Source organism: Neomonachus schauinslandi, chromosome 4 (genome assembly GCF_002201575.2).
Source record: "Neomonachus schauinslandi chromosome 4, ASM220157v2, whole genome shotgun sequence".
Lineage (NCBI taxonomy): Eukaryota > Metazoa > Chordata > Mammalia > Carnivora > Phocidae > Neomonachus > Neomonachus schauinslandi.
The window spans coordinates 183,400,507-183,426,093 of NC_058406.1; the positions used below are offsets into that span (position 1 = coordinate 183,400,507).

At 52.8% G+C, this 25,587-nt stretch overlaps 1 protein-coding gene across 1 annotated transcript in view; it reads right to left on the reverse strand.

Moving 5' to 3' along the window:
- Positions 1 to 3,139: 3,139 nt before the first annotated feature.
- COL22A1 (collagen type XXII alpha 1 chain) overlaps positions 3,140 to 25,587 on the reverse strand; it is a 227,391-nt gene continuing 204,943 nt past the window's right edge. Inside the window, exons 54-63 of the mRNA XM_021688721.1 lie at positions 24,409 to 24,462; positions 19,408 to 19,461; positions 17,845 to 17,916; positions 16,436 to 16,471; positions 13,455 to 13,499; positions 10,920 to 11,099; positions 9,663 to 9,729; positions 7,433 to 7,615; positions 5,315 to 5,392; positions 3,140 to 3,327 (exon numbers count right to left, since the gene is read on the reverse strand). Coding sequence (XP_021544396.1) covers positions 3,140 to 3,327; positions 5,315 to 5,392; positions 7,433 to 7,615; positions 9,663 to 9,729; positions 10,920 to 11,099; positions 13,455 to 13,499; positions 16,436 to 16,471; positions 17,845 to 17,916; positions 19,408 to 19,461; positions 24,409 to 24,462 — 957 coding nt within the window. The remainder of the gene's footprint in view (positions 3,328 to 5,314; positions 5,393 to 7,432; positions 7,616 to 9,662; positions 9,730 to 10,919; positions 11,100 to 13,454; positions 13,500 to 16,435; positions 16,472 to 17,844; positions 17,917 to 19,407; positions 19,462 to 24,408; positions 24,463 to 25,587) is intronic.

The following is a 25,587-nucleotide window of genomic DNA, read 5'->3' on the forward strand; positions in this document are numbered from 1 at the left end:
TATCTATCTATCTATCTATCTATCTATCTATCTATCTATCTATCTATTTATTTATTTTCTTGCATTTCTTTACTCATAACTCCAACTTTCTGTAGTTCTTGGTCTAGGCACCATGAGCACCATCAGCACAAGCATCATCCATCAACATCCCTTCCAGAGACCATTCACAGGGGGCCGTGTTCCTGGATGCGTGTCTCTGGAGGAGTGGTCCTGGAAAGGCTGATCAAGTTCTCTGAGGAAACTAAAGAGCCCTGTCTTCTAAGCCCACCCTCCAACCCCACCTCCCAACACACACACTCTCATCGTCTACCATATTAATGTGTTCTAAATTGGAAACTATGGAAATACCCAATCATGCTGAGGCTTTCATGTGTTTCCAGAAAAGCATCAAGTCCTATGCCTGGAAAAGGATCAGTACAGACGATGCATTCCTCCTGCCCTCTGCAGATACACTGCTCCCGAGCCACACCGGGGAGCTGAACATCTCCAAGGTCCCCAGAAGAGGAATGCCCAGACCCTTCTCGCTGTCCCACTCCAGTGTTTGAGAACCTCAATGATCAAAACAGCCTTTGGCCTTACCAGGTCATTCTTTCTGTGCCATAAGCCCTGCTTCTTGTTCCATTCATAGCGCACGTGATGAAAGGCTTAAAATTCAGTAGCAAAATGCAATGTGAAGAGAAAAAGTGTTCAAGGCATCAGAGAACTGTATTCCATGCAAGGCTCTGAGGCCTGGGACATGTTTTCTCTATGCCTAAGTCTCCCTCTAGACAAGAGTACTATCTTTCAAAACCACTGGTGGCTCATGACATCTAGTTAGTGGACTGAGAAATGAAACAGAACAAGAAATGTTATGGGGCATCGAGTGCGGTCAGGATAAATGTCCTATCCCCAAACGTTTCCCCTTCTGAATTTACGTATGCATACACTGAATCACAAAGAAATGTACTTCTTGCTGTGGGTCACGGTCAAAAATGTTTAAGTCACTGGATTAGAGGATTTCTAAGGTTGCTGACACTGTTTCCTCAAGTCCTTGTGTCTCACATGGTTGTGAGGGTAAACTGAGCAGGTGAACATGAAAACGGCTCAGGGAAGAGGTTGTCTGTCTGCACGGACAGGCCCCGCAGAACGGCTGTTCTCAGACCCTGACACACATCCACCCCCATAACCAGCACCAAACAACTGAATGAGAGCAGTTTCAGACCCTATTTTAAAATCATTGCAATATACTTCTCTGCGCATGGAACCTTCCAGCACTTTTGGTCCCCAAATCAGAGGTGATAAAGAGGAAGTGCTTGATAAGCATATGCTGTGTTAGTCTGTGCCTGGATGAATGACAGACGAATGGATGGATCCACCAATTAGCCAACAATTAGTTAAGACATGACCCCGTGTTTAACGAGTGATTCTCTCAAGCCATGGTGAATCAGCTGGTCTCTGGACACACGTTAGCAGGATGAGGCCCCGAGTCCCACTGAAGCCAACCTTCCCCCTTACTGCACTCCCTCCCCACTGTGACCCTATGTGGATGTGTACATCGAAATGGCTGCCTCCAAAATGTAGAAGACAGAGCTGCCCCAGTGGAGGGGATGATAATGTTCACCCACCCTCGTGTGCATCAGCATGGGGCCCGAACCTGTGGCTCTAGGCTCCCCAGAGGAAAATGACTCATCCAGACCTTAAGGGGTTCACATGCAGATGGATGCTGGAGATAAGAAAGGAATTGTCAGGGGCGCCTGGGTGGCTCAGTCGGTGAAGCGTCTGCCTTTGGCTCAGGTCATGATCCCAGGGTCCTGGGATCGAGCCCCGCATCGGGCTCCCTGCTCAGCGGGAAGCCTGCTTCTCCCTCTCCCTCTGCCCCTCCCTGCTCGTGCTCTCTCTCTCTCTCAAATAAATAAATAAAGTCTTTAAAAACATAAAAAGAGGGCACCTGGGTGGCTCAGTTGGTTAAGCACCTGCCTTCGGCTCAGGTCATGATCCTGGAGTCCCAGGATCGAGTCCCGCATCGGGCTCCCTGCTCGGCAGGGAGTCTGCTTCTCCCTCTGACCCTCCCCCCTCTCATGCTCTCTCTCTCTCATCTCTCTCTCAAATAAATAAATAAAATCTTTAAAAATAAATAAATAAATAAAATTTAAAAATAAAAAGAGATAAAAAGAGATAAAAAGAAAGGAATCATCCATGCGAACTGAGGAGGAAACTCGGATTTATTGAGCACCTGTTTGTGCGAGCGTATCAGGTACACACATACACTCAATGCACTTTATTTCCAAGGCAGAGCCCTGGAGGCACAGATGTCCCAGCTCCGGCCAGTACCCTGGCCAACTGCCCAGCATCAGGAAGACACGGCAGTGGTCACTGGACCTCTTTATTTCACAATTAAAGGGAGACCAACTGTGAGGAGCTTGAAGGAGTCCCATCCATGGCTCAGAAGCCGGATTAACATGCTTCCTCTATACCAGCTTCTGTCTTTGGCCAGACACAGGATGCCATGAAGCCTCACTGGCTCGAGTGCCATGATTTTGCATCTGAGAGCCTGAAGCAGTGAGGTGGCTGCCCCGAGGACCGATTCTGGGTTCCCCGTGTGCACTTTCCATCAGGCAGCGAGGACATTCTTCATGTCTGCACATTCCTTCGCTTCCTGCTTCACGTGTCTCTCCTGGGAAGTGGCAACCCGGGCATGACCGAGAATAGAAACCCATTGCCTCATGTTTTCAGTTTCCTTTTGAGGAAAGAGGTAAATCTGGCAAGTGTCTTCTGGTCAGGATTTCATAGCACCAAGAGTTTCCTTAAAATGGGCAGCTCCACGTCACATGGGCGCCGTGAGAAAAACCGAGAAACAACCCACTGCCCCACGGTCATGTTCTCCCAGCCTCAGAGGAGAGGGGAAAACTCGTGGAGCATTATCATATGAAATAATAATAATAATAATAAACAATAATAATAATATTAATAATAATCTGACCGACCGGCAGCATCTGTTGGTTTTAATAATGTTGAGGTCTCTCAAGAAAATAAGACAAAAACAAATGATAAAAGAAAAAAAAAACACGTGGCTGTAATGTTTCAAGACCTCTGGCTTCTTATCAGGCTCTGAGTTCAAGTTTCAGAAATCCACTGCCGCCTCTTGGTATTCCGGAATCTTCTAGGGGCCCTTCACGTTAGCGGGCTGGACAGCGAGGCTGGCGAAGTAGGCACACTGGGAGGGGTCACACTGGCCAGGGGGCCCGGGTGGGCCTGGGGGTCCAGGGTGTCCTGATGGTCCTGTCTCCCCTTGAGGGCCGGGAGCCCCGGGGAGCCCGTCTTTCGCATAGCCAGGTTCCCCGGGTTGACCTGGCCCAAGGAGAAGAAAAAAAACAAACAAACCAGAAAGTGTTCAGGATCCTTCTGGGGCAAACGAGCCCTGCTCTCATTGCTTCCATTCAGTACCAGCTGAGGACCAGAAACGTCCTCAGGGCTGGGAACTCTGCCTGGGGTGATCACGATGGTCCACAGGGGCACGGGGATGCCTTCACTGTTTGGACTGGGGCAGCAATCAGGGTGCCCCTGAAGAGAAACCAACAAGGGCAGATGGAGGGCAGGGGTATGGGGCGGACAAGAAACACGGTCTTCTATGTTCTCACATGGTTCTAGGAGATACAGTTGAATTGAGAGGCGGACACCAAGTCCTCATCATTAACCGTCAGCCCCAATCCACGTATCCTTAGAGATACCTGATGACGTTCTATTACCCAATATCCAACTTGTCCTAAATCTTCTGTAGTTTCCAGGCTGGTATCTGTATGTTAAATGTGAACTACATACTTGGACCACATTCACCTATTCTGTAAATCATGGTCAAGGACAATATAAATGGGATGTAAGTCACTGACAAATAACCCAAAATTTAGACTCAGAAATATTACCTATAGACAAATGTTTATTCCTTCATTTATTAAACATCATAATTTCATATGTAATCAATCTATATCCCTTTTTGCTTTGGCCACTGGGAAGCTCATTGCTAAGTATATGCCTAACCCTATTACCTCTTAAGTCACCATGTTAGGAAATCTGAGTCTCCTTATAAGAGAAACAAAAAGGACATTTTCCCCTTAAAAAGATCTTTAGACATTTCATGAACTCTAAAATTCATGAACACCTTGGTAGTCGTTATTTAATCTCTATGGTCCTGTCTCGACCAAGCCAGAGGCCAGCAGCGTCACTGACTCCTGCAGAGAATCATTGAAGAACAGTCATTATCTCAAACTTGCACTCATACAAATATTTCCTCTTTCTAAACGGTTCTGTTCTGCCTTTTAATCTTTATTTGGAATTGCTTTATTTTAAAAATATCCTTGGGGCACCTGGCTGGCTCAGTCAGGGGAGCACATGAGTCTTGATCTTGGGGTCGTGGGTTCAAGCCCCACATTAGATGTAGAGATTACTTAAAAATAAAATCTTAAAAAAATAAAAATGAAAAATATTCTTAATATTAGAAACTATTGGAAAGTAGGCAAGTTGTCAAAAATAAACACTGAACATGTATTTTTAGTTGTCTTCTCTAGTGAGAGTAGCAACATGCATCCAGTGCAGGAAATTTGGGAAATCAAGATATAAATACTAAATTAGAATGACCTATAGGTCTCATATTCAGAAATAATCTCAGGTGATCATATAAACTAGAACTAAATAACAAGAGGAACTTCAGTGCGGTGGAATTTGGTAATAATAACTCAGTCTAATTTCTTCCACCTTCTACTCGCACCCCTCATCTTGGGCCACCCCACTGCCGTGCCCCAGAGATCTTTCCACACAGCCAACTTGTCCAGGTTGTCAAACGGTGAGCCCCACATCCCAGGGAGCCCTCACTTCCACCCTGCCACCTGGCCAGCACATCCCAACGTACATTCGGAGAAATACTAATGGGGTATCAACACGTGCACAGATTGGACTTCCAAGCGAGTTGAGAAAATGCCGCTGTAAACAAAATAAACATCATTTGTTCCTGCGAGGCAGGGTGTAGGAGAATTCATGAGTGTCGGGAAGGAGTCAAGGGGTGCACGGTTCCCCACGCTGCCCAGTCTTATTTAACCCCAAGTCTGTTTTCCTCAGGACTATTTCACAGGATAAACCGCAACAACTCATGGGATACATACACTACAGGTTTTTTGGTAAGTCAAGAAGCTGGCGCTTTAGAAAGATTCGATAAAAACACATGAGTGATCTTCTCTCCTCTCAGATAAACCCAGCCTTTCTTCCCAGACACCCCTGCGGCGCTGCAGTGTGTCACTCCATGGCGGAGGGCCACCCGCCCCGAGACTCTGGACACTCTCCCTACCTGGGATGCCGGGCAGGCCCATCTCGCCTCGGAGGCCAACGCCAGGTGCACCTGGGTCTCCTTTGGCTCCTCGCTCACCTGTGAGAGAGACACGCACCTTTGGTGGGAGAGACCCACGGTGAGGGCAGAGGCAGGGAGTGGCCCCGGGAGCAGGTGCAGGGTCAGCACGGGGCCGCGACAGCCTTCCGTCCGAACCGGCCTCACTCACACATTCTCCACACTGGGACTCTGCAGTTCTGTTCACACTCATTGACATACACTCACGCTCAAGCATGCACTCAATCCAGATACACGCCTGTGAGCACCAAAGTAAACGGACACCCCTCTTAAATGCACGCTCAACTACACATCAACATTGGTTCAAGCACGTAACTGGTTGATTACAGGCACACATAGGCACATTTTTTTTTTAAGATTTTATTTATTTATGTGACAGAGACACAGCGAGAGAGGAACACAAGAAGGGGGAATGGGAGAGGGAGAAGCATGCTTCCGGCTGAGCAGGGAGCCTGATGCGGGGCTCGATCCCAGGACCCTGGGATCATAACCTGAGCCAAAGGTAGGCGCTTAATGACTGAGCCACCCGGGCGCCCCATGCACATTTACACGTATGTTAGCAAACATATATGCACACTCATATACACACACAGGCTCACTTAAACACGGGCACACGGATACGCACAGCCGCACGCTCTCTCCCGTGCACACACACACATCCACACAGCCACATGCTCTCTCCCCTGTAATAAACACGTCCATCTTCATCCACTCATGCTTGCCTACACTTCCCCCGTTCTCACAGTCTTTCATCTGAACCTGTAGGAACTGGGTGATGACAATAAACAGACTCAACACTCTAGATTCTACAGGCATTTACTACAACAGGTCTACCCTCAAAACACTTTAAATCCAGTAAGAGATGAAACAGGGCACCAAGAACATTCTTATTTGAAGCAGACTGTGGGTGAGTTAAAATCACACAGAAATTCCAGAGAGGGTCCCTTCCCTCTGGGAGGAAATTCAAGATCATATTTGAGTTAATACCATACAGATTAGATTAAACTGTCTCAATTTCTTTCATCATTCTTTTTTTTTTTTTTTTTGCCATGTTGTTTGCAGAAGTCTCCTTTATGCAACATATTTTCTTTTGTGATCTAAATGGAAATTTTGCTAATTCGTGGAGACTTTAGACCATTCTTACTTATTGTTGTAACTGCCACACTGGGTCAGTTCTGTCCGAGTCTGATGTTTCCTACACTTTATGCTTTCTTGTTGACATCTAGCTCATGTATTTTGTTTTATGAACCAAAAGAGATGGGACTTGAGCACAAATTTAACAAAAAAAAATTTCAGCAGGAGAAACATTACAGGGAATGAATGAATGAGTGAAGAATTAGTAAGGAAGCAGTAGGTGGAAAGAGGAGGATGTTAGGGGCATCCATGTCAATACTCCCCAGTGGTGACCAAAATCTGGTGCTTTCTGTACCCCAGGCTCACCCCTCTCCTACCCCACACTCACCCCCCCACCTTGCACTCACTCCTCCCCACAGAGCAGCTAATAATCAGGTTGATGAGTCTGGCTTCTGTCCTCCCTCCTGCTTTCCCACCTGCCTGCCTGCAGAGAGGGTGCGCTTGCCTTGGTCACTACGGGGGTCAGACGCTGCCCCTTGGAGGAGAGACCGGCTGTGGCCCAGATCGCCCACGTCCAGGTGAGAAGTCTACCTGAGAGCTGGAGAGGTAGCAGCCCTTTTAGCTGCCACTTTGTTCAATTCTAAAGCAGGCGTCCAACGCCTCATGGGCCTGGAGACTGCACGTCTCACTCCTCAGCGAGCTCTAATCTCGGAAGGGGAAAGAGGGCACTTTGTGTCGCCCCTGCTCTAGTGGAAAACCAGGAAGTGGGAGGGAGCTGATTCGCTCTTCCTGGCGGAAGCACATTTTACAAGAATGTCAAGTATGAAATCCTTCTGTACATATGAAAACATTACATGATGCCCAAACGCTGAGTGTTACCAAGCTGGAGGAGAGGAGAGCGAGATCAATTATGCACATTCAGCTGGAGCGTGGTCCCTTCCCAGCCCTCCTCCATGCCAAGCATGGCTCCTCTGGGTCCTCACTCACCTTTGGGACCCACTGGTCCAGAGGGTCCTTCCAGACCCCCCTGCCCGGGCTGTCCTGGCTCCCCGATGGGGCCCGCCCGGCCCGGAAGCCCATCTTTTCCAGGGGGCCCCGGGGGCCCGGGTCGGCCTTGAGACGACTTCACATGCACTGGGGGCCTCTGGGCCAGGAGGTAGGCGAGTCTGGCTGCAGAGGAGGGAAAACAGAGATGTTCACGGAGGAGGGCGATGGACAGGAGACGGGCCAGGACTCACTGCGCAGCTCAGAACTCGGGAGACTGTAAGCAGCACAGAACACCAGCGAGATCAACCTCACACAGCACAGCCAGGGCGCCCGTCCCAGGGCAGCCTCCGCCGGCTGTGGGCCTCGGGCCAGCTACTCGACCTCTTTGAGCCTTCACGTCCTTGTCTGGAGAATGGAGACAATGCAATCATGGCCACCCCACCCGGTGGGCATGAGGACAGGCACGTGAGATGAGGTATTAGGACTGTGCTCAGCAGCTGTCGGTGGCGCCAATCACAGCAGGACTGGCGGCTGGGACAGTACCCACAGCAGAAGGGGTTGCAGTAATTGCCAGCTGGGGAAGTTGAGACTGGGGGTGAGACTTAGGGGCTTACAGGGCAACGTAGAGTCACATTTCTCAGCTATACACCGAAGGGCTGGGTATGACGTCATTGAGGAACCTTACGTGTCTAAAACGCAAAGACTACAGAAATGGTCAAAAACCCAGAGGTCCACGGCTTTCCACCACACTGGGGATACCGGGCCCATCTGATGGCCACCGAGAGACTGTCACACGTAGTCAGACCCAGCTCTTCTACCTGCAGGTGGGTGACTGAGCCCACAGAGGCTGGAGGGTCTCCCAAGGCCCTCGTGTTTTGGTGATAAAACCAAGGCAGAGTCAGGGTCTTCTGAGCGCCCTGGGGATTGGCTTCCCACGAGCACCATCCTCCCATCTTCCTGCACGAGGCGGCGGGTGGGGTACAGTCTGTGTCTGAGGCCTGAGCGAATGGCTGAACTTCTCTGAGCTCTGATTTCCTCATCCTTAAAGTAGAATTGATGCTTGCTCTTCAGAAGGCTGTTTGAAAGAAAGGACCCTGCCCAGCAGATGCTCCATCTGAACTTTGTTCAAAACAGGTCTTGTTTCTGCTCTTGGGCTGGAAACTCCCCAAGGGCAGAAGCCATTTCTGTCGCTAGTAAATCTAAGACTCAGAAAGCAGAGCTCAGAGATGCCCACGGGGGAGACCTCGGGACACAACCTGCCCAGTGGCAAGTGCCATTCCAGCCTCTGGTTTCCTTCCTTTTTTCAACCCACGCCCCTGCCATGTTTCCCAGGTAATGGTCTTGGGCTCTCCTGTGTGTGGAGAGGGACCATGCTGGCCTGGCCACTCGAAGAGGGCTGGGATGGGGGGCACCTTGTCCAATGCTCTGTCCCCAGACCCAACCCACAGTCTGCCATACGGTTGGTGCAAATAACTCTTGAGACGTGAGCATGTGAATAAACGCGCCCTCCCATTTTGTCCATCTGGGTCCTGGAAGAGTTATGGATGTCTGACCTTCCCTATCATAGGCTGCCCATGACTTTCCTCCCCTAACAGCTTCCAGCCCAGAGGGAGGTGGGGACAGCTGCCTGCACACAAATCCTGCTAGACGCTTACCAGATCTCCCATGTCCAGTAAGTTACTTGGCATCTCTGCTCCTAACACTCAACATGCCTCCTGCTCTTCCATGAGTTGCCTTGTGAGCGCGTAGGAAACCACCTGACCTACAGCAAGCCCCACACGCGGGTGTTACTGTTACCTCCCGACCTGGCTCCCTCCCTGAGCACCTGCTGTGTGCCAGGCTCATGCAAGTCTGTGGGATTTAACAATAAGTCCAATACACTTGGACTGAAAGGGACCTAGTTCCATGAAAGCACTATGTATCCCCGCTGCCCTCGGGACTGAATGCACAGAATAAATGAGGGATGGAGGCAGAGCTGGTTCTGTGGATGGGAGCTCCCCTAACCGGGGGTATTCAAGCGGAGGTAAAGACAAGCTCTGGACAGGGCTCTGTGTGTCTAGAGCCTGCACGGTGTTCCTCACGGTTCTGCACAATTGCTACACGGGAGCTGCTCTCCACGAGCCTTCTCCAAACCGGGTTGGGGAAATACTGAAGGGTGCAGAAGGGACGGCTTCCCAAGCTCCTCAAGAGGCCCTTGTGTGCCCGGCTGTGGTCAAGTCCAGCTACTCACTTCCCAGCTGTTTCTCTAGCTCTTCTTGGATGAGCCGTCGCAGGGTGTCCATGGAGGGGGACTCCCCCTGCAAGGAGGGAAGGTGAAGGGGAAATTACTTATCTCCCCGGTAAGTCCTGCCACCCAAGACCCCTGATGGCTCCGGGAACCAGGAGGGGCAAGGCAACACATAGCACATCGTCCTGGTCCAATCCTTCTCATGCCCAGAAGCACCTCCCTTTGCCTTGGCCACGCAGGCAGCATCCTCCTATTTGATACGGTGATCTGAGGCCTCTGGTGCCACTCTTTCCACGCCCTTCCCGCTCCTTAGCTGCAGCTTCTTCCTGCAGAAGCCACTTCCCCAGAGCCAACCTGAGAGCTCTGGCCCTGCACCTCTCCCTGCCAAAGCCCCGTCCACTTCCGGCGCCGCTCCCAGGCTGCCTCCTCCACGGAATTGTCTTTGATTTCCCTGACCAGCCGCTTGGCCACACCGGCTCCCAGGTCTGGTTTTCCTTGCTCTGTTCACCTTGGCCCTCCCCAGGTGCCTGACCCTCCTGGTGCCTGATTCATAGACGCCCGTGAGTATGTGCTGCCTCTGGGCTCACACAGTGACATGTGATTCCTAGAGGAATCTGTGAGAGGAGCCCTCACGCCGCATTGGCCAGACCCCTCCCTCTTGCCCGACTCCTTCAGGGCTGTGTCCCCACCCTCAAGGGTGAAGCTCTCCTCCCTGCGCTCCTGTCTGCAGCCCCAGCACCCGGGACAGTGCCCAGCATGAGCAGGACAAGAATTCCAGGTCCTTATTCTGTTGATTCTTTCCTGGTCCCTCTTTCATGCTCGTCCCAGAACTTCATCGCTACCCATAGCAGCAGGACTAGGAGAACTCAGCGAGGACCCCGGGGGCTGTGGAAGCGCCCCGCCTCCCACGGCCCCCCTTCCTGGACTTGGCTGAGAGCCAGGCTCTGGGAAGCGACAGAGCGTCAGAGCTGCCAGGGACACTGGAGATCACCTAGACCTGCGCTCTGAGGACGGGAGGGTCCCCAGGGGACCACAGGGCTGCTAAGAGGGGAAGGCGAGGTCACGTGGACCTAGAACCCACCCCACCCCCAACCACTTCTACCTGGGCGGCTCTGCTTTTTTCTCCAATGTGTGCTCGTGTTACAGGTTTGTGTAAAATAAGAGTTCTGTCACTAGAATAAACTATTTCGAGAAAAAAAACACTAAATAAGCTTGTCCTTTCATGTCCCCCCCAAGTTGAGGCAACACTAGAATCCTTACCCTCAGTCCTGGAAATCCTGGCTGGCCCGGAGGCCCCGGGGGCCCAGCCAGTCCATTCTCCCCAGGAGGTCCTTGGGGGCCCATCAGGCCCGTGTAGCCTTTGTGACCAGGGATTCCAGGGTCCCCAGGCTGGCCCTTTCCACCAGGAGGTCCTTTGTCACCTTTGTTCCCGGGATCTCCCTGGAGGAGGGCAAGAAACATGTCAGTGAGCGGAGAGCTAGCAAGTGCACCCAGTGTAGACAGGCCCGCTGCAGCTGTGTGCAGCTCCCTGGTCCCCGGGTCCTCTCTCCTGGGGCCCTGGACAGGAGACCTCAGTCCTGGCAGACCTGTGTCTCAGAGCCAAGACACAGGAGGACACGGGCCTCCAGACACAAAGCCACCTGTCACCATCACACAGGTAATGTGCAGAGGACAAGATGAGAACTCTGACTTCCAATCCCAGTCCGTGTGGCTTCATGCGCGTGCCTCGGGAAGGCTGGCCGCAGAGCCTGACCGCCGAGCGGCCACTCCTCCAGTTTGCTCTGTCAGCTGGACGGACAGAGTTACTCTTTCGACAGAGGCGCCGCCTCTTGTAGGTGGCCTCCCGCACCCTACTCTTGGCTTTCGTGGGCCCACATGGGATGACACTGACCAGACTCTTCTCCCCATCTCTGATCCAGCCCCTGAAGACCCGGATCAATGATTTGGGAACCACGGCGACCACCAGACCATCCGGTCCTCTGCCCGACGCACTACTGTGGGTGTGACCAGCAAGTCCTGGTTTTTGGTGGGTCTGAAAATAGTTGGCCACGTTGGCAAGCTCAGGGTGTAAAAGGACTCCCCTGCGGGCAGATGGCAGTCGGGGGGAACGAGAGGGGAAGCAAGATGGTAGCTGGAAACGGAGCATGGCCATGGACGTGACCCAGAGCCAAGGACAGGGAAGACTGCAGGCATGAAACTATGTCCAACCTATATGCTTGAAGAGAAAAAAATAACGGACAAAATTTGATATGTCCCAGGGCTTTAACAAAAGGCAGATACAGATTTATAACACACATGGTTCACATGCACAGACTCTAGAGGACGAAAGGAAAATGTCCCGCGACAGACCCTGGGAAGGGGACGGGGGCCATAACGGGCACCAAGGTGGAGGAGCACCTACTTTTCATTGCATCCACTTTTTGCAATGGTTAACTGTATGTCTGTATTGGCTTTTCAACAATAATAAAGGACAGTGGATTTAAAATGAAGTTATCCAGATCGGAGGGACAGTCTTGACTTAAATTTCCCAGATGTGATGCATTTCATGGGACCTTTGTCATCTGTCAGTGATCAGGGGTCGGTGATGGTCCTGGCGCTCCGAGCTCCTGAATGCCGAGACCCTATCACAGCTGTGGTACAGCACTTCCTATTCATTAAATGTCTCAATGTCACTTTGCGGGGGGAGGACTCGTCCCAAACTTCAAATGTCCCCAGGAGTGCAAAGGAATGAGGAGCCTCACGGCTCCCTGGCAGTGTTCCACGAAACCACTTAACAGGGAGAAGGCGATTCTCCACTTATTGATTAGGTATTGGAGAGGAGATTCCTATTTGTGGTCTGAACTCCCTGGCTGCCAGCCAGAGCTCCCAGGAGAACCTGTGTGGCACTGGGGTGGGGGCCCCTCAAAATGCCTTCTCAGCCACACCCCCCGCCCCGGCTCCATCCTCAGGAACCAACGACCAAAACGCAGAGGAATCAAGTCACTCAGAAGTAAGGAGGGAAAGAGATCTGGAGGGGTTGACAATCTCTGACACTCCCTGCTTCCACGGCTCTGTGTCCTTGGACCTGCAGGAGGTGCAGCTCCTCACCCACCCAACTTGCAAAGAAAGCAGAGATAAATTCTCGGCAGGACCATGGCAAACGAGCCGGGGGTGGGGTGTGGGGTGGTGGTGACATTCACATGGTGCAACAGTGTGAAGGGGGACGGCTGACCGAAGGGAGGGTTGTGGGCAAACGAGAGGCTTAATTCCTCTAAAGGGAGTGGCCGTTGTCACAAGGGTGAGAACACCCCCTCCCCCCACTGGCATTTCTGGGGGGAAAAAAAAAAGCCACTAAACCAAAAAAAAACCTCCCCCTGTTATTTTTTGGAGGAATGAAATGTAAAGAAAGGCTTCCTGAGTGTGGCGCCAAGGCGATTCATTATGGAAAAAATCTGTTCCCTTGTCACCTTCAGCGACAAATCTGGCTCCTGGCAAATTGGCATTTTGGGAGCTGAGCACGTCATGCCCAGGCGCTCATACAGGGAGAGGGAAATCTGTCAAAGTCTCAGAACGCTCGCCTTTGAATTTGTAATTGCAATGATTTTACTCCTTAAAATAACATCCAAAAAGAAAAAAAAAAAAAAAAAGGGAAAGTAACAACATTCACTACAACAATCCCTTCGTGGGCTAATGATTTTCCAGGGAGCAGCAGACCCACAAGCTCCCTGGGCTTGGCTGTTGTTCACTGACCGCCAGGGACAGGGTCCCCATGCCGCCTAGCAAAGGTCACATTCGGTAACTACCTCCCCCACTTACCCTGTCTCCTTTGGCTCCTGGCTCTCCGGGCTTCCCGGGGGCTCCCTGCAAAGAGTCCAAAGGAGGATGATCACTGAACAGGGCCACCCATCTGCGACCCTGTGTGCCGAGCACAAGTGGTATCTGGGAAATCAGACACCCCAGGAGCCCCTGTCTGTCTGTCTAGATGTTGCAGGCACCCCATCCTTCCTCCTCTGTGCACCCTGGACTGATGGCACCAGCCCTTTTAGGATTCCTCCTCTGCCTTTTCCAGGATAGATCCCTCTCGCCGAACACACTCAAGAGACCCTGCAGGACGTGGACTTTGAAAGGCGCTCGCTGCCCCTGTGGCCTGGGCTACCTCGCCGCCCACCGACCCGAAGGACCTCCACGTCCATGACTGCCCACCGCAGGGAGCACACGGTTCTCCCTCCTCCTGGCCTCTGAGGCTCACCTTCCTGCTGCCTGCAGCGCACTCCCCTCTGCCCTGCACGGAATGTCTGTGCCCCCCCAAGTGTATATGTTGAAGCCAGAATCCCCAGGGTGACTATTAGCAGGTGGGATCTTCAGGAAGTACTCAGGTGTAGATAAGGTTGCGAGGGTGGCCCCATGATGGACATAGAGAGACAGGCATCGAGACCAGGGGGCCGGCTAGTGTAATTAGGGAAGGATGGCATACCATCTGCTGACACCTCGATCTTGGACTTGCCAGCCCCCAGAACTGTGAGAAATGTCTGTTTCTCAGCCACCCAGTCCAGGCTAACTGTGTGGCAGCCAAGCTGACTAATCACGATCCCTCTGTCTGTGATCAATCCCACCAGGCCTTCAGGCCCCCCTGCCAGGAAGCCTCCCCTGACCACCCAGCACCTAGGTACTAGGGACCCCACACCCCTCCTGGAGGGTGGTCACACAGCCTTGTAGTCCCCACTGCTAGGATACTCCCTCCTTGCTTCTGTGACCCTCCCCAGCTGGAACCTCTCTCTACCCCACTTTGCCCCCAGCCCCTCTGCCACCTCCCTTGCAAAGGAACACTGGCCAGTGTCTGCCCTCATGCATGGGTTCCCGGGCCACCAGCTGCCCTGTAACTCCCGTTGTCCCCAGACAAGGTGACAGCAGTGTTGCCCTTGGACAACAAGCACCTGGAAGGCAGGTCCTGTGCTTACCCACCCCTGGGCTCCACTGTATCGACTCAAACTCCACTGTGCACTTAGTTCAAGAATACAAACTGCAGGGGCGCCTGGGTGGCTCAGCCGTTAAGCGTCTGCCTTCGGCTCAGGTCATGATCCCAGGGTCCTGGGATCGAGCCCCACATCGGGCTCCCCGCTCGGCGGGAAGCCTGCTTCTCCCTCTCCCTCTCCCCCTGCTTGTGTTCCCTCTCTCGCTGTGTCTCTCTCTGTCAAATAAATAAATAAAATCTTTATAAAAAAAAAAAAAGAATACAAACTACAGACCAGTCAGCCCAGGGCTCACATCCCATCTCCGGCTCCCGGAACGGAAGGTGTCTCCGGAGAAGGAAGTAAGGAGAGCAAACACTCTGTCATTTCAGCCCTGGCCCCATTCGCTGCACCCCTTCACGCAGGGACCACCCACAGCCCCTGACCTGTGCAAAGGGAGGAGCAGAACACGGCCCTGTTCTCACGGGGCTCACAGCCCAGCTGAGAGCTAGAGGTGGGCCCAGCTGATTCTTACAGACAGGCCACAGACCCCTTTATTTCTCTAGTAGAAGTACAACAAGGTGTTTCGGGAGCCCCGGGAGAAAGTGCATGACTGTGTGTCGGGAGGCAGGGAGACAGGAACTGGGGCGTGGTGTGCAGGGGGTGGGAGGAGGCAGGAGCTCACCCGGGGGAGAGCATGGGGTCAGCTCAGGGCAGAACTCAGGGCCTGCTCTCAGACAATGAGGAGCTGGTGGTATTTCCCCTCTAGTCAATCCAGGGAGCGGGAGGAAGGAGGCATTGGTGAGTGAGCGAGCCATCTGCCCGTGAGTGGGAAGCATGGCTGGGACGGGGGGCGAATGCTCTTCAGACCAGAGCCCTTGGATCCGGCTCTCAGGGAGTCACCCACCTCCCTCCCTGAGCTGAGAAAGTAACCCCAAGATGCAGAGTGAAAAGGGGTCTTCCTCATGTAGGGGGCGTGCAGGCTTGGAAATGGACAAGGTGGTGACGGTAGCTTTCTTTCTCTGTGTTCGTTCAGTCTCGTTTCTCATCAAATATTTCTGCTACTTCCTCTGTGCTGGCCTCTTAGGCTCTGGCAAACAGCGGGGTGCGAGGACACTGCATAGTGGGGCATCGCTTTGTTTCATGGGTTGTGAAGAAAAGTCAAAAGAGGCAACATCTTGACACAGACCTCAGGACGAGCAGGGTCAGGAGCGCAAAGGGGTGTGTGGTGGGGAGGGCTTTTGGAAAAGGGCCCCGATGTGTATGAGAGCTCTTGGCATGTTGGGGAACTGAAGGTCCAGAGCACCTGGGGCCTGGAGGCTGAGGGGAGTCGGCAGGGCCAGGGCACCCGGACTCCCACCATGCAGGGGTGGGCAGAGCCGAGACTGGCCTGGGAAGCAGCATGACCTCATGTGTGCTCTGCAGGCAGCTACAGGCAGGAAAGGACTGGGGGGGGGGGGGGGGGCTGGACCCAGGGGGCCAGTGGGTGGTCACTGCAATCATGCAGGTGTCAGGTGATGGCAGCCCGGACTGGGGTCCTCAGTAGGCATGGAGAGAGCTGGACAGAGTGAGGCATTTTGGACTGGCCACTGACAGGGCTTGTCAACAGACTGGGCCCAGAGACAGGCCACGGACAGAGGCTGTCAAGAAGGTGCCCGGGACCTGCTGCCTCCATGAGGGTCCCCGTGCAAAACTGGAGAGGATCCGCATGGTGACAGCAGTGCACCGAAGCGAGGGTGGGACCCGGCCAAGCCTACGTGTCGCCACCCCCAAAGCTGCTCCCGTGTCCCCGCTCCCGTGTCCCCCACAGGAAAGAGGGGCCAAGGGGACGGGCCATGCGATACTTGCCTCCTTGCCTGGGACTCCCTTCTCTCCTGGCTCTCCCTACGGAACAGAACAGAGTATCAGGAGGCTCTGTGGCATCACCACATTGTCATTTCCACTCAAGTCATGTTCCAGCAAAGACGACCATCGATGGTCCAGCCAACCAAGGACAACTCAAGCAGTCTTCTCTCATCAGGCTGGCCAGAAGGCGGCAAAAAAATGCCCCAGAGTGGGAGGGGAAGCCACAGGTTCTGGGCTCCTCGTCAAAGGGATGGCTGGGACTCCAGGATACTGGCTTTACAAGAGCGTCTAGTTGTGGTAGGGGGTGGTCCCGAGAAGCAGGCTCAGAGCGAGAAACAAGACGCCAGTGATGCTGGGCTCTGGAGCTAGCCTGCCCGCGTTCAAATCCTGGCTGCTTCCCCCATTGGCTCTGCGACCTTGGACAACGTCCTTATAATTTCTCAAGTTCTCTGTGCCTCAGTTTCTTCATCCGCGAAACGGGAGCAGAAGCTGGACCTTGCCCAAATTCCGTCTGCTATTATTGTGACCAGAAGCACGAGTGCTGTAAGTCTAGAAGTGTGGGTACCAGACTCCTGCTTGGTGGCAGGGTGTTCCTAACGGGAGGGAGGAGGAGGCTGGGGTCTTTAGCGGCTGGGCCACGGAGTAGAAGGGCTCAAGTAAAAATCAGTGGACAGAGCCACGTTAGGGCTTAAACTACATGGTAGAAATGGGCAAAAGAAAGGTTGCCACCTGGAGTGGCTGGGCTGGCTGGGCAGCAGGGGCACCCTCGGGGGTCAGAATTAACTAGAGGGGACGTACGGGAACGTGGGTATGCTTCCTACTCTTGCGTGGGACATACCACCATGATCCTGTGGTCAGCAGCCCACGGTGTGGACCATGGCATGCAGTATGCACCGGGAACTTGGCTGGACATATTTGAGTCCCCCAGCATCCATCAGCCCAGAAACCGAGCAAAGATCCCCTGGCAGCGTCTCTGGATCCCACTTTCTAGTCCAGAGGCCTGGGCTCAAGCAGCAGCTGGAGCGCAGACTGACCACGTGGCCTCAGGAAACCACCCACATGTTCTGACCCTGCAGCCAAACTCGGTCATCATTACAATGGTTTGGAAGGGCCCTTGAAGCTCTAGGATCGGAGGTGTGCGCTCTTATATCCCCACTTGAATAATGACAAAGCTCAGGCACAGAGGCTACGAGATTGGCCCGAGGTCCCACACTTTGGGAGTGTGGAGCTGAGAATCCCACGCAGCTGAGTGCACACCACTGCCCAACAACCACAACATGAGTGTGACCACACAGCCGGTGATGCCACCTGAGCAGGTGGACCCAAGGACACAATGGGTGGCAGGAAACATACTGCCCTTGAACCTCCCCCCAGAGCTAGGCGTCTTGGCCCCCAGGGAGTTCTCAGCTTACCTGGGGCCCCCGGGGACCCAGAAAGCCAGGGAGTCCCGGGTTGCCATGGTCTCCTTTGTTCCCCTTCTGGCCCTGCAGAGGGAGAACAGGCATTGGTTCTGCAAGGTCAAAGGCCGGCCCAAGGAGACTCAGAAACCTCACAACCCCGCTGTACTCTGAAGGCCTGAGACATCAACAGAGAGAAGGACACCCCTTTCCTGTATGGGAGGGCAGGGGGTCGGGGAGAGGCATGGCTACTGTGAGTCCTGACAGCACTGTGGGGGTGGGGCAGCAAGACTAGAAGCATCTCTTTCCAGTCAAAGCAACAGAAGCAACATGGGACAAATATGGCACAGAAACACTCCGCTGTGTGTGTGGCCTCTCCAAGGAGCCCTCCAGCAAGGTAGTGCACTTATTCCCAATAGCACAGCGAGGCTCATGGTTTGGTAGGATGGCTTTTTGGCAATAGCTCTAGGACCCTTTCAGTTCCAGCCTTTCCAGGCATGTGTGAGTCAGCTCTTCTGAGGCCAGCTCTGCGCTGGGCGTGAAGCCAGGCTCATGGCCCCGTCCCATCCCGTCTGCTCGGTCTCACCAGCAGTGACAAGCCCCACACCACGGCTTCTGAGGAATGTCATTACATGTGCTAAGGAGTTAAGCCCCTCCAGTGCAGCCATCCCTGGTCTAACAGAGAGACATGTCCCTACTAGGGTGACCAGATGCCCGGTTTGCCTGCGAATGATGGGTTTCCCAAGATGCAGGATTTTCTGTGCTAAAACCAGGAAGATTCTTGGCCAACCAGGATGGGCCCGTCACCCTCATTTCCACAATGACAACAGCTGGCCGGCCAAGTGGTCTGCCCAATGCTTCGTGCAATCATTGCTCAACTCACCACGCCCTGAGGGAAGTGGTCTTCTGAACAGAGTTGCCAGTTTTAGCAAATAAATATACAAGAAGCCTGGGCTGGGAGGAAATTTGTGGACAGGATCTGACTCACCCAACCTCAGAACCCATCAGAGAACCATCTTCCCCACCATGTCCCCCATCTACCAGACCTAATCCCAAATCCAGGGACCTGGATTCTGATTATTCATGCCACCCTCTCTCCACCACCCATGGATCCTACCCATCGTTCCTTCCTGCTCTCCCCATCCCCCACCTCCTGACCACCAGGAAGACCCTCTTCAGCCAAGTCTGTCCTATACCCATTCCCATGTTACACACTTACCCTGTCATCTGAGATGGGAATGGCTGGGGACCTCACCCTGTCCTCCCATCCTCTAAAAATATGCAATGTTTACTGTGCAACCTTATTATACATTTTTTTTTTTTTTTAGTCCTTGGTAGGTCTGTACCTTTGGATGCCTATGATAGTAGACAACAGAGATTCAATGCATAATTGTATGCATTTTAGACTTTGAAAGAGGTCCTTATTGGATCCTCTTGCCTCCAGCCTATTTCTATCATTCAAACCCCTTATTTTTCTCTTGATGCTTCTAGCATAGAGAACATACCATTTGTAATGTGAAAGGCATGCCCATTTCAAAGCTTGCCTTGATTCTACCTTACAGCAGGGGGAGTACTCACAGGACTTCCTGTGGGGCCAGGGTCTCCTGGAGATCCCGGTGATCCATTCTTACCCTGGTAGAAGAAACACAAGTAGTCATCTGTCAGAACCCTCCACCAGGACATCAAGGAGCAGGACGGTGGAACAGAGTGACTGCTGGATGTGGAGGACCTGATTTCATACCGGCAGCTATCATTCAGGCCCACATGGCTCTCAGTAAGCCATGTCATTACTCAGGGGATGTTTCTCAACTTCTAAAAGGAGCTCATAACATTTACCTCAAAATATTGTGAATTAAACGAGTTTGTGTACTTGATAAAGCTTAGCCTGGTGAGTGCTGCTCAGGGCACAGGCATAGTAAATAATCATGACCTCATCCATCCACCCATCCATCCATCCAGCCAGCCAGCCAGCCATCCACCCATCCATCCAACCACCCATCCTAACATCTAACCATCCGTCCAACCATCCATCCATCCATCCATCCACCCATCCATCCATCCATCCACCCATCCATCCATCCATCCATCCATCCATCCATCCATCCATCCATCCATCCTTCATCCTTCAACTCAGATCCTGTCTTAAGGAGCAACACAAAAGTGCTCATATTACTGCAGCGCTACTCTCAGTTTAGGATGCTTGTCCCTGTGCTGATTTCATTTTACTCCTCCACTAGGGGCACCGTTATCCTGAAGAGATGAGGATGATGACACAGACAAGAAAAGTGGCCGTGCAGAATCCTGCAGCTACTAAATTGAAGGTCCACTCAATCCAGACTCCAGGACTGACCCGGACGAGTTAGCATTCTCTAACTCTGGCATTTTGATAAATGTATTTCACCAGTAAGATCCTTGGTAGTGTAGAACTCAGAAAGTTTAAGAATTCTCCTAGCTATACCTTTGAGGATCAGACAAATTCCTATTAAGCCTGAAGTTCAAAGCTTGGCTTCAGCAGACTGGGTTGGTCACTGCCTCTGCCCACCACTCTCCTCCCTCTTGGGAGCTCCCCCCACCAGATGGCTGTGTCTTCACCTGGCTCTTCCCTGCTGGGAGTAGCCCAAAGATCCGTGCATCTCCCCTCTCTGTCTAGGGCCAACATCTAGCACGGTGCCAGACACACAGAAGAAACCCTGCTGGAGAAGGAACCAAGAACATCACAGGAAACCACTCTCCATTGATCCTGTAACCAAAAAGTGCTAACGTCTTATAATCTGTGAAGCACACAGTCACCAATGAGTCAGCTTCATGGAGCCATGTTACAGTAAAAAGCAGCTCACACTGCCTGAGGACTCCCTCTACGCCGGCTTCACATGCTTGAACTCCCTGCACACGACAGATTCAAACGCTGCCATTTTATAAATGGGGAAACCAAGTCACAGAATGTCTACACCACCTGCCTGAGACAGAGGGGAAGGGGCTGAGACTGGAACCCAGGAAGCATGGAGCCCAGCCAGTATTACCCCGGTGGTCGTGATTAAATAGGGCTCACATCGTATGCCTGAGCAGCGTACGTGTGATCGTGGATGATTCACGTGGCGCATCTCCCGTAATCCTGCCAGGAAGCGTGAAGAGTGGCTGTCTTTCTCCCTGTATCACAGATGAGGAGGCCGAGGCACAGAGAAAGCACAGCATCCACACGGGAGTGCTGCAGTTGGAGAAGCCCGTGGCTCTGTGGCTTCCCCCACTCACCCCTCCAGGGAATGTGGCATGGTGGCTCCTCCCGGCACCTCCCTCCGCCCACCCACCAACCCATCTGTGTCCTTCTAAAAATATGTGCTTTGGCTCATCCCTATGGCAATTATCTCTCTCCTCCTGCTCCCTCCGGATTGCAGGGAGGCTAAGGGCCAAGACACATTAGCATGTGGTGCCAACACAGGGGGAGGACACAGGAGGGGCAGCTCGGGGCGGACACCTGTCACCTGTCAGGGTGTGGGAGGCCGGCTGGGGCTGGGACCTGGCTCCCTCCTGGGCTGCAGGCCACTCCTCATCCCCCACTTGTCCTGAATGGAAGCCACAGTCCCCTCTTCACCTGCTCTGCGCTCCAAACTCCTGTCCTGGACCCCCTCCTACCAGTTCCCATCTTCCCGAGAAGGGAACGTCAGCTGCAGACTTGAATCAGACTGCCTGGATGTGAGTCCAAACCCTGGCTCTGCCACTTACCTGCTGTGTGATCTAGGGCAAGTTACCTGACCTCTCTGTGCCTCCGTTTCTCATCTGGGAGCAGGGACAGTAGTACCATCAGCCTCGTAGGGCTCGGGGAGAACTCCATGAGTGAATTAGGCAAATGCTCTTGTGGTCCCTAGCACTGGGACTGCTAGAATTTCCTATACTCAGTGTCTGGTTCAAGGTGGTGTGGAAGGTTGCTAGGAAACTTCCCTTCACTGGGGAAGGCCAATCAATTCCAAGTGAGCGAGAGAGGTCGTCAGTGAAAACCTGATGCATTCAAGGAAGTATCTGGCAAACTCTAGCAGTTTACTGTTGGTTACCAAGTCCTTATGATGGTCCCTCAGAATTGATGGGGGCAAGTTAGAAAAACACAAAACTGCCTCTGGGGACCTCGGGTTTTCCCTGCCTCCTGCGTGTGGCATGTGAGGCCCTGGGCCTCCTCCCCCACACACCCACCCCGGAGCCCTCGCTCATCCCCACACGCAGCTTTCCCTTCCCTCTTCCATGCCCCTGGACACACTGGCATTCATCAGGGATTTACGGAGCATTACTTTGTGCCAGGAGACACTGGAGGGGGGCAGAGCCAAGCCCCCTCCTTCTTCCAGGAGCAGAGCCCGGCATGGAGCCCAGGGTGACCACTGACCACCTACCAGGCCCTTTCTGAGGGCTGGACACTATTCCATCATTTCACCAATTTAATTGCTGGATCTTGCAACTTCCCCTCACTTTCCAGATAAGCAATAGGCCCAGGGGAGGTGAAGGAACTCACCCCATCCACAGAACAAGTAAGACGCAGCTTAACTGCAGAGCTTGGAGAAGGAAGCTTGATGACGGGCCAGAAGGGGCCCCAGGGCCCGCCACTCCATGCCTGTGGGCTCAAGAGCTGGGTTTCTCCAACTTTCTGTCCTTACACTCCTGCCTAGTCTCCTCATCCTTTATGGAAGTTTAAGACCACAGGTTTACTGGGTATCTGTTTCTGGTCTGCATGCATATCTGTGTGTGATATATAAAGAGGAAGGGGTTTTGGCATCCCAAGAACCAATGTTTGCCCCCTGGGGGTGACAGCACCCCCACTGGGAATGCATGCCCCAGAGGGCCTGGGCTTTGGGGCTGGCCCCCAGGGACTGTCATTGGTAAAGAGCCCAAACTGGGGGTAGCCTCCTGGTCCCTGCATATCGGGATGGTGCTGAAGCCCCCAGGATCTGCAGGTGGACCCCACCAATGGGAGAGTGAATGCAGAACACACCACTCAGCTCTGTAAGCCAGTGCGTGCTGTCAGATGAACAAATGCCACATTCTAGAAAGAGGAAATGGACACGGTCAGTGAGCTCCCGCTATAGAGTGGGAAATACGAAGCCAGGGCTGAGATGGAAACCCCAGAAAGCACGAATACTCTGCTCCTGAGCATGGATGTTACCCTGGAGCCAAAACCCCAGCACACAATGTATCCATCACTACACACAGGGGACTCCTGCCTCACGGCTGAAAGGTGGTCCATGTCCTGGTCTGAAGGCTGTCCTTCGTGCTCTTCCTCAGCCCCCTGGGACCCAGGCCCATGGGTGTGGAAGGCGTCTGGAAACTCTGCCCCCGCCACAGGCTGCTGAGTTAGGGTGGGGAGCGAGGTGTGAGCCACTGTGGCCCCATCAAGGGAGAAAGTGGCTCCTTCTGGTGAGCTCCAAAAAGATGCAGCATCCCAGTGCCTAAGACCCGCCCCAGGTACCTCCTGTAGGGTCCTGAAGACAAAGAACATGGCCATGGTAGGTGCAGGGCACTGAATTTGGTGTCAGAAAATCTTGGGTTCAAATCCCACCTACAGCTCTTACCAGCCACTTACCCTAGACCCAGGAAGCCCATACATATCTAGGTTACATGTTATCCACTCATTGGTTTACTCCATACCTGTTCCAAATATACATATAAACACATACACCATACAAAACAAGCCAGCCACCAAGATGAAGTGCTGTGTAACAAACACGTATTCTATCGATAGGCTTATAGTTGTGTTGGAAGTAGTTTAAAATATACACAAAATGCTATTAACAGTGACTCCCTCTGGAGTGTAGGGGGCTGGGGTGGAAAGGGAATCTTCTTTTCATTTTAATTCTGCACTATTCCTTTTATCATTAGCATGGATCACAATTGTGCTATCTCAACATAGGACCTTATTTGGAAATGAAGTCACTGAGGATATAATTAGCTTAATGAGGTCATTCTGGAGCAGGGTGGGCCCCAATCCAACACCACTCATCTTCTTATACAAGGGGGACATTTGGACATAGAGGCGCGCCCACGGGGAAGATACCAAGTCAAGAGGGAGGCAGAGATCAGGGTCGTGTTTGCACAAGCTGAGGAACATCAGAGATTTCCAGGAAACCACCAAAAGCGAAGTGAGAGGCATGGAAGTGAGATTCTTTCTCACGGCCCTCAGAAGCAACGAACGCTGCCCACATCTTGATCTTGGACTTCTGGCTTCCAGAATGGTGAGACAGTAAATTTCTTAGACATTTAGCCTCCAGAATTGTGAGGCAATACATTTGTCGTTGAAGCAACTAAATTTGTGGTTCTTTGCTAGAACAGCCCCAGCAAACTGATATGCAGATCACGCAGCAGATATGAGAACGACCTAAAGGGAAGTCGTCCAGGGCCCCTGCCATGCCAGGTGGCCCCTTTCACATGTCTGCATTGTGGGTAGGTGGTCCTAGAAAACAGCCTGGGGTGTGGGTAGGAGGCACTAGTGGGGCTTGGGGCCGTGGCTCTTTTCCACCTGCTAAGACATACTGCCATTTGTAAACAACACCAGGGTTGATGCACCAACCAAATGTCACTGTGGTGACACGCTGAAACACTCACCGGGGGCCCCCTCAGTCCTTGGGGACCCTGTGGCCCTGTGGGTCCAGAATCACCCTGGAACAGAGAGACATCACGTTATCAGAGTGGCTTCCTGCAAAGGACAGAGACAAAGTTGCAAATGTGGACCAAACTTCTTCTAGTTCCCCACGAGAACTGGCTAGCTGTCCAAATGCTTCATCACTAATCTCTGGAGGTTCCAGGTACAGACAGACTCATCTCCCGTAGATGAGTAAATGCACGCACACGGTTTATTTATTTTCTGGCTTCGACATTTTGCACCTGATCCCACAGTGATTTCCGGTAGCACCATCTTGAACTAAGGGAAGCGACCAGAGAAGAGAAGCCGTCTTACAGTTCTGTTCCTGACTCACTGGACAGTGACCTGACCCACACTTGCTGCGCAGTCACTGGAGTAAGAAAAACACTACCCATGCAGCCGGCCCCTGGCAGGGTATAAAGTGCTGGTGACTCGGTACCACCTCATCTTCCGAGCAGCCTCACGGCATGGGGGTAAGTCTCTCCCACGTTATGAATGAAAACACTGAAGCGTGGCTGTGGTCCTTACCGACTAGACTCAACCACTCCAGGAAATGAAGCTGCACAATGAAGAGAGTTACACCTATAGCTGAGAAGGAGGGGACGAAGCGTTTGCCCCCTGATCTGGCATCCTGGCTCCCATCCCAGCTGCTGCCTGACCTGCGGGGGGAGCTGAACTCCGCCACACCCCTGCCTGGGGAGCTCCTTTCACACACTCTGCTGTAAGTTGAATTGAGGGGGGATGGACTTTCAAGCTGCTCTTTGGCCTTGAGAGGCCGGGGTGTCTTTGGGGTCAGGGTGGGGAGAGGCCCCGCCCAGGTCAACGCAGCTGCTCTGTTTTTAGCTGCACACAGGGTGTGACCAGTTTTATCAAGCTGACTCTGCTACTGAGAGGAGAGACATGGGAGCTGGGTGGCATTTCCTCTAAGACCCCTCCCAGCTCTACCATCTCATGGTGGCGGATCAGCTGAGAAGACCATGCGCATTAAGAGACACAGGCGGCATGCCCTTCACCGGGGTTTAAAGGCAGGTCCTGAAGGAGGTAATGGGGTCCCAGGACCCTGTGCCCAGGTTCCTGACCAAACACCCACTCCCAGGAGGTCAAGTGCTGTCCACACATGTTGACCTGGCCCTGTAGGATGT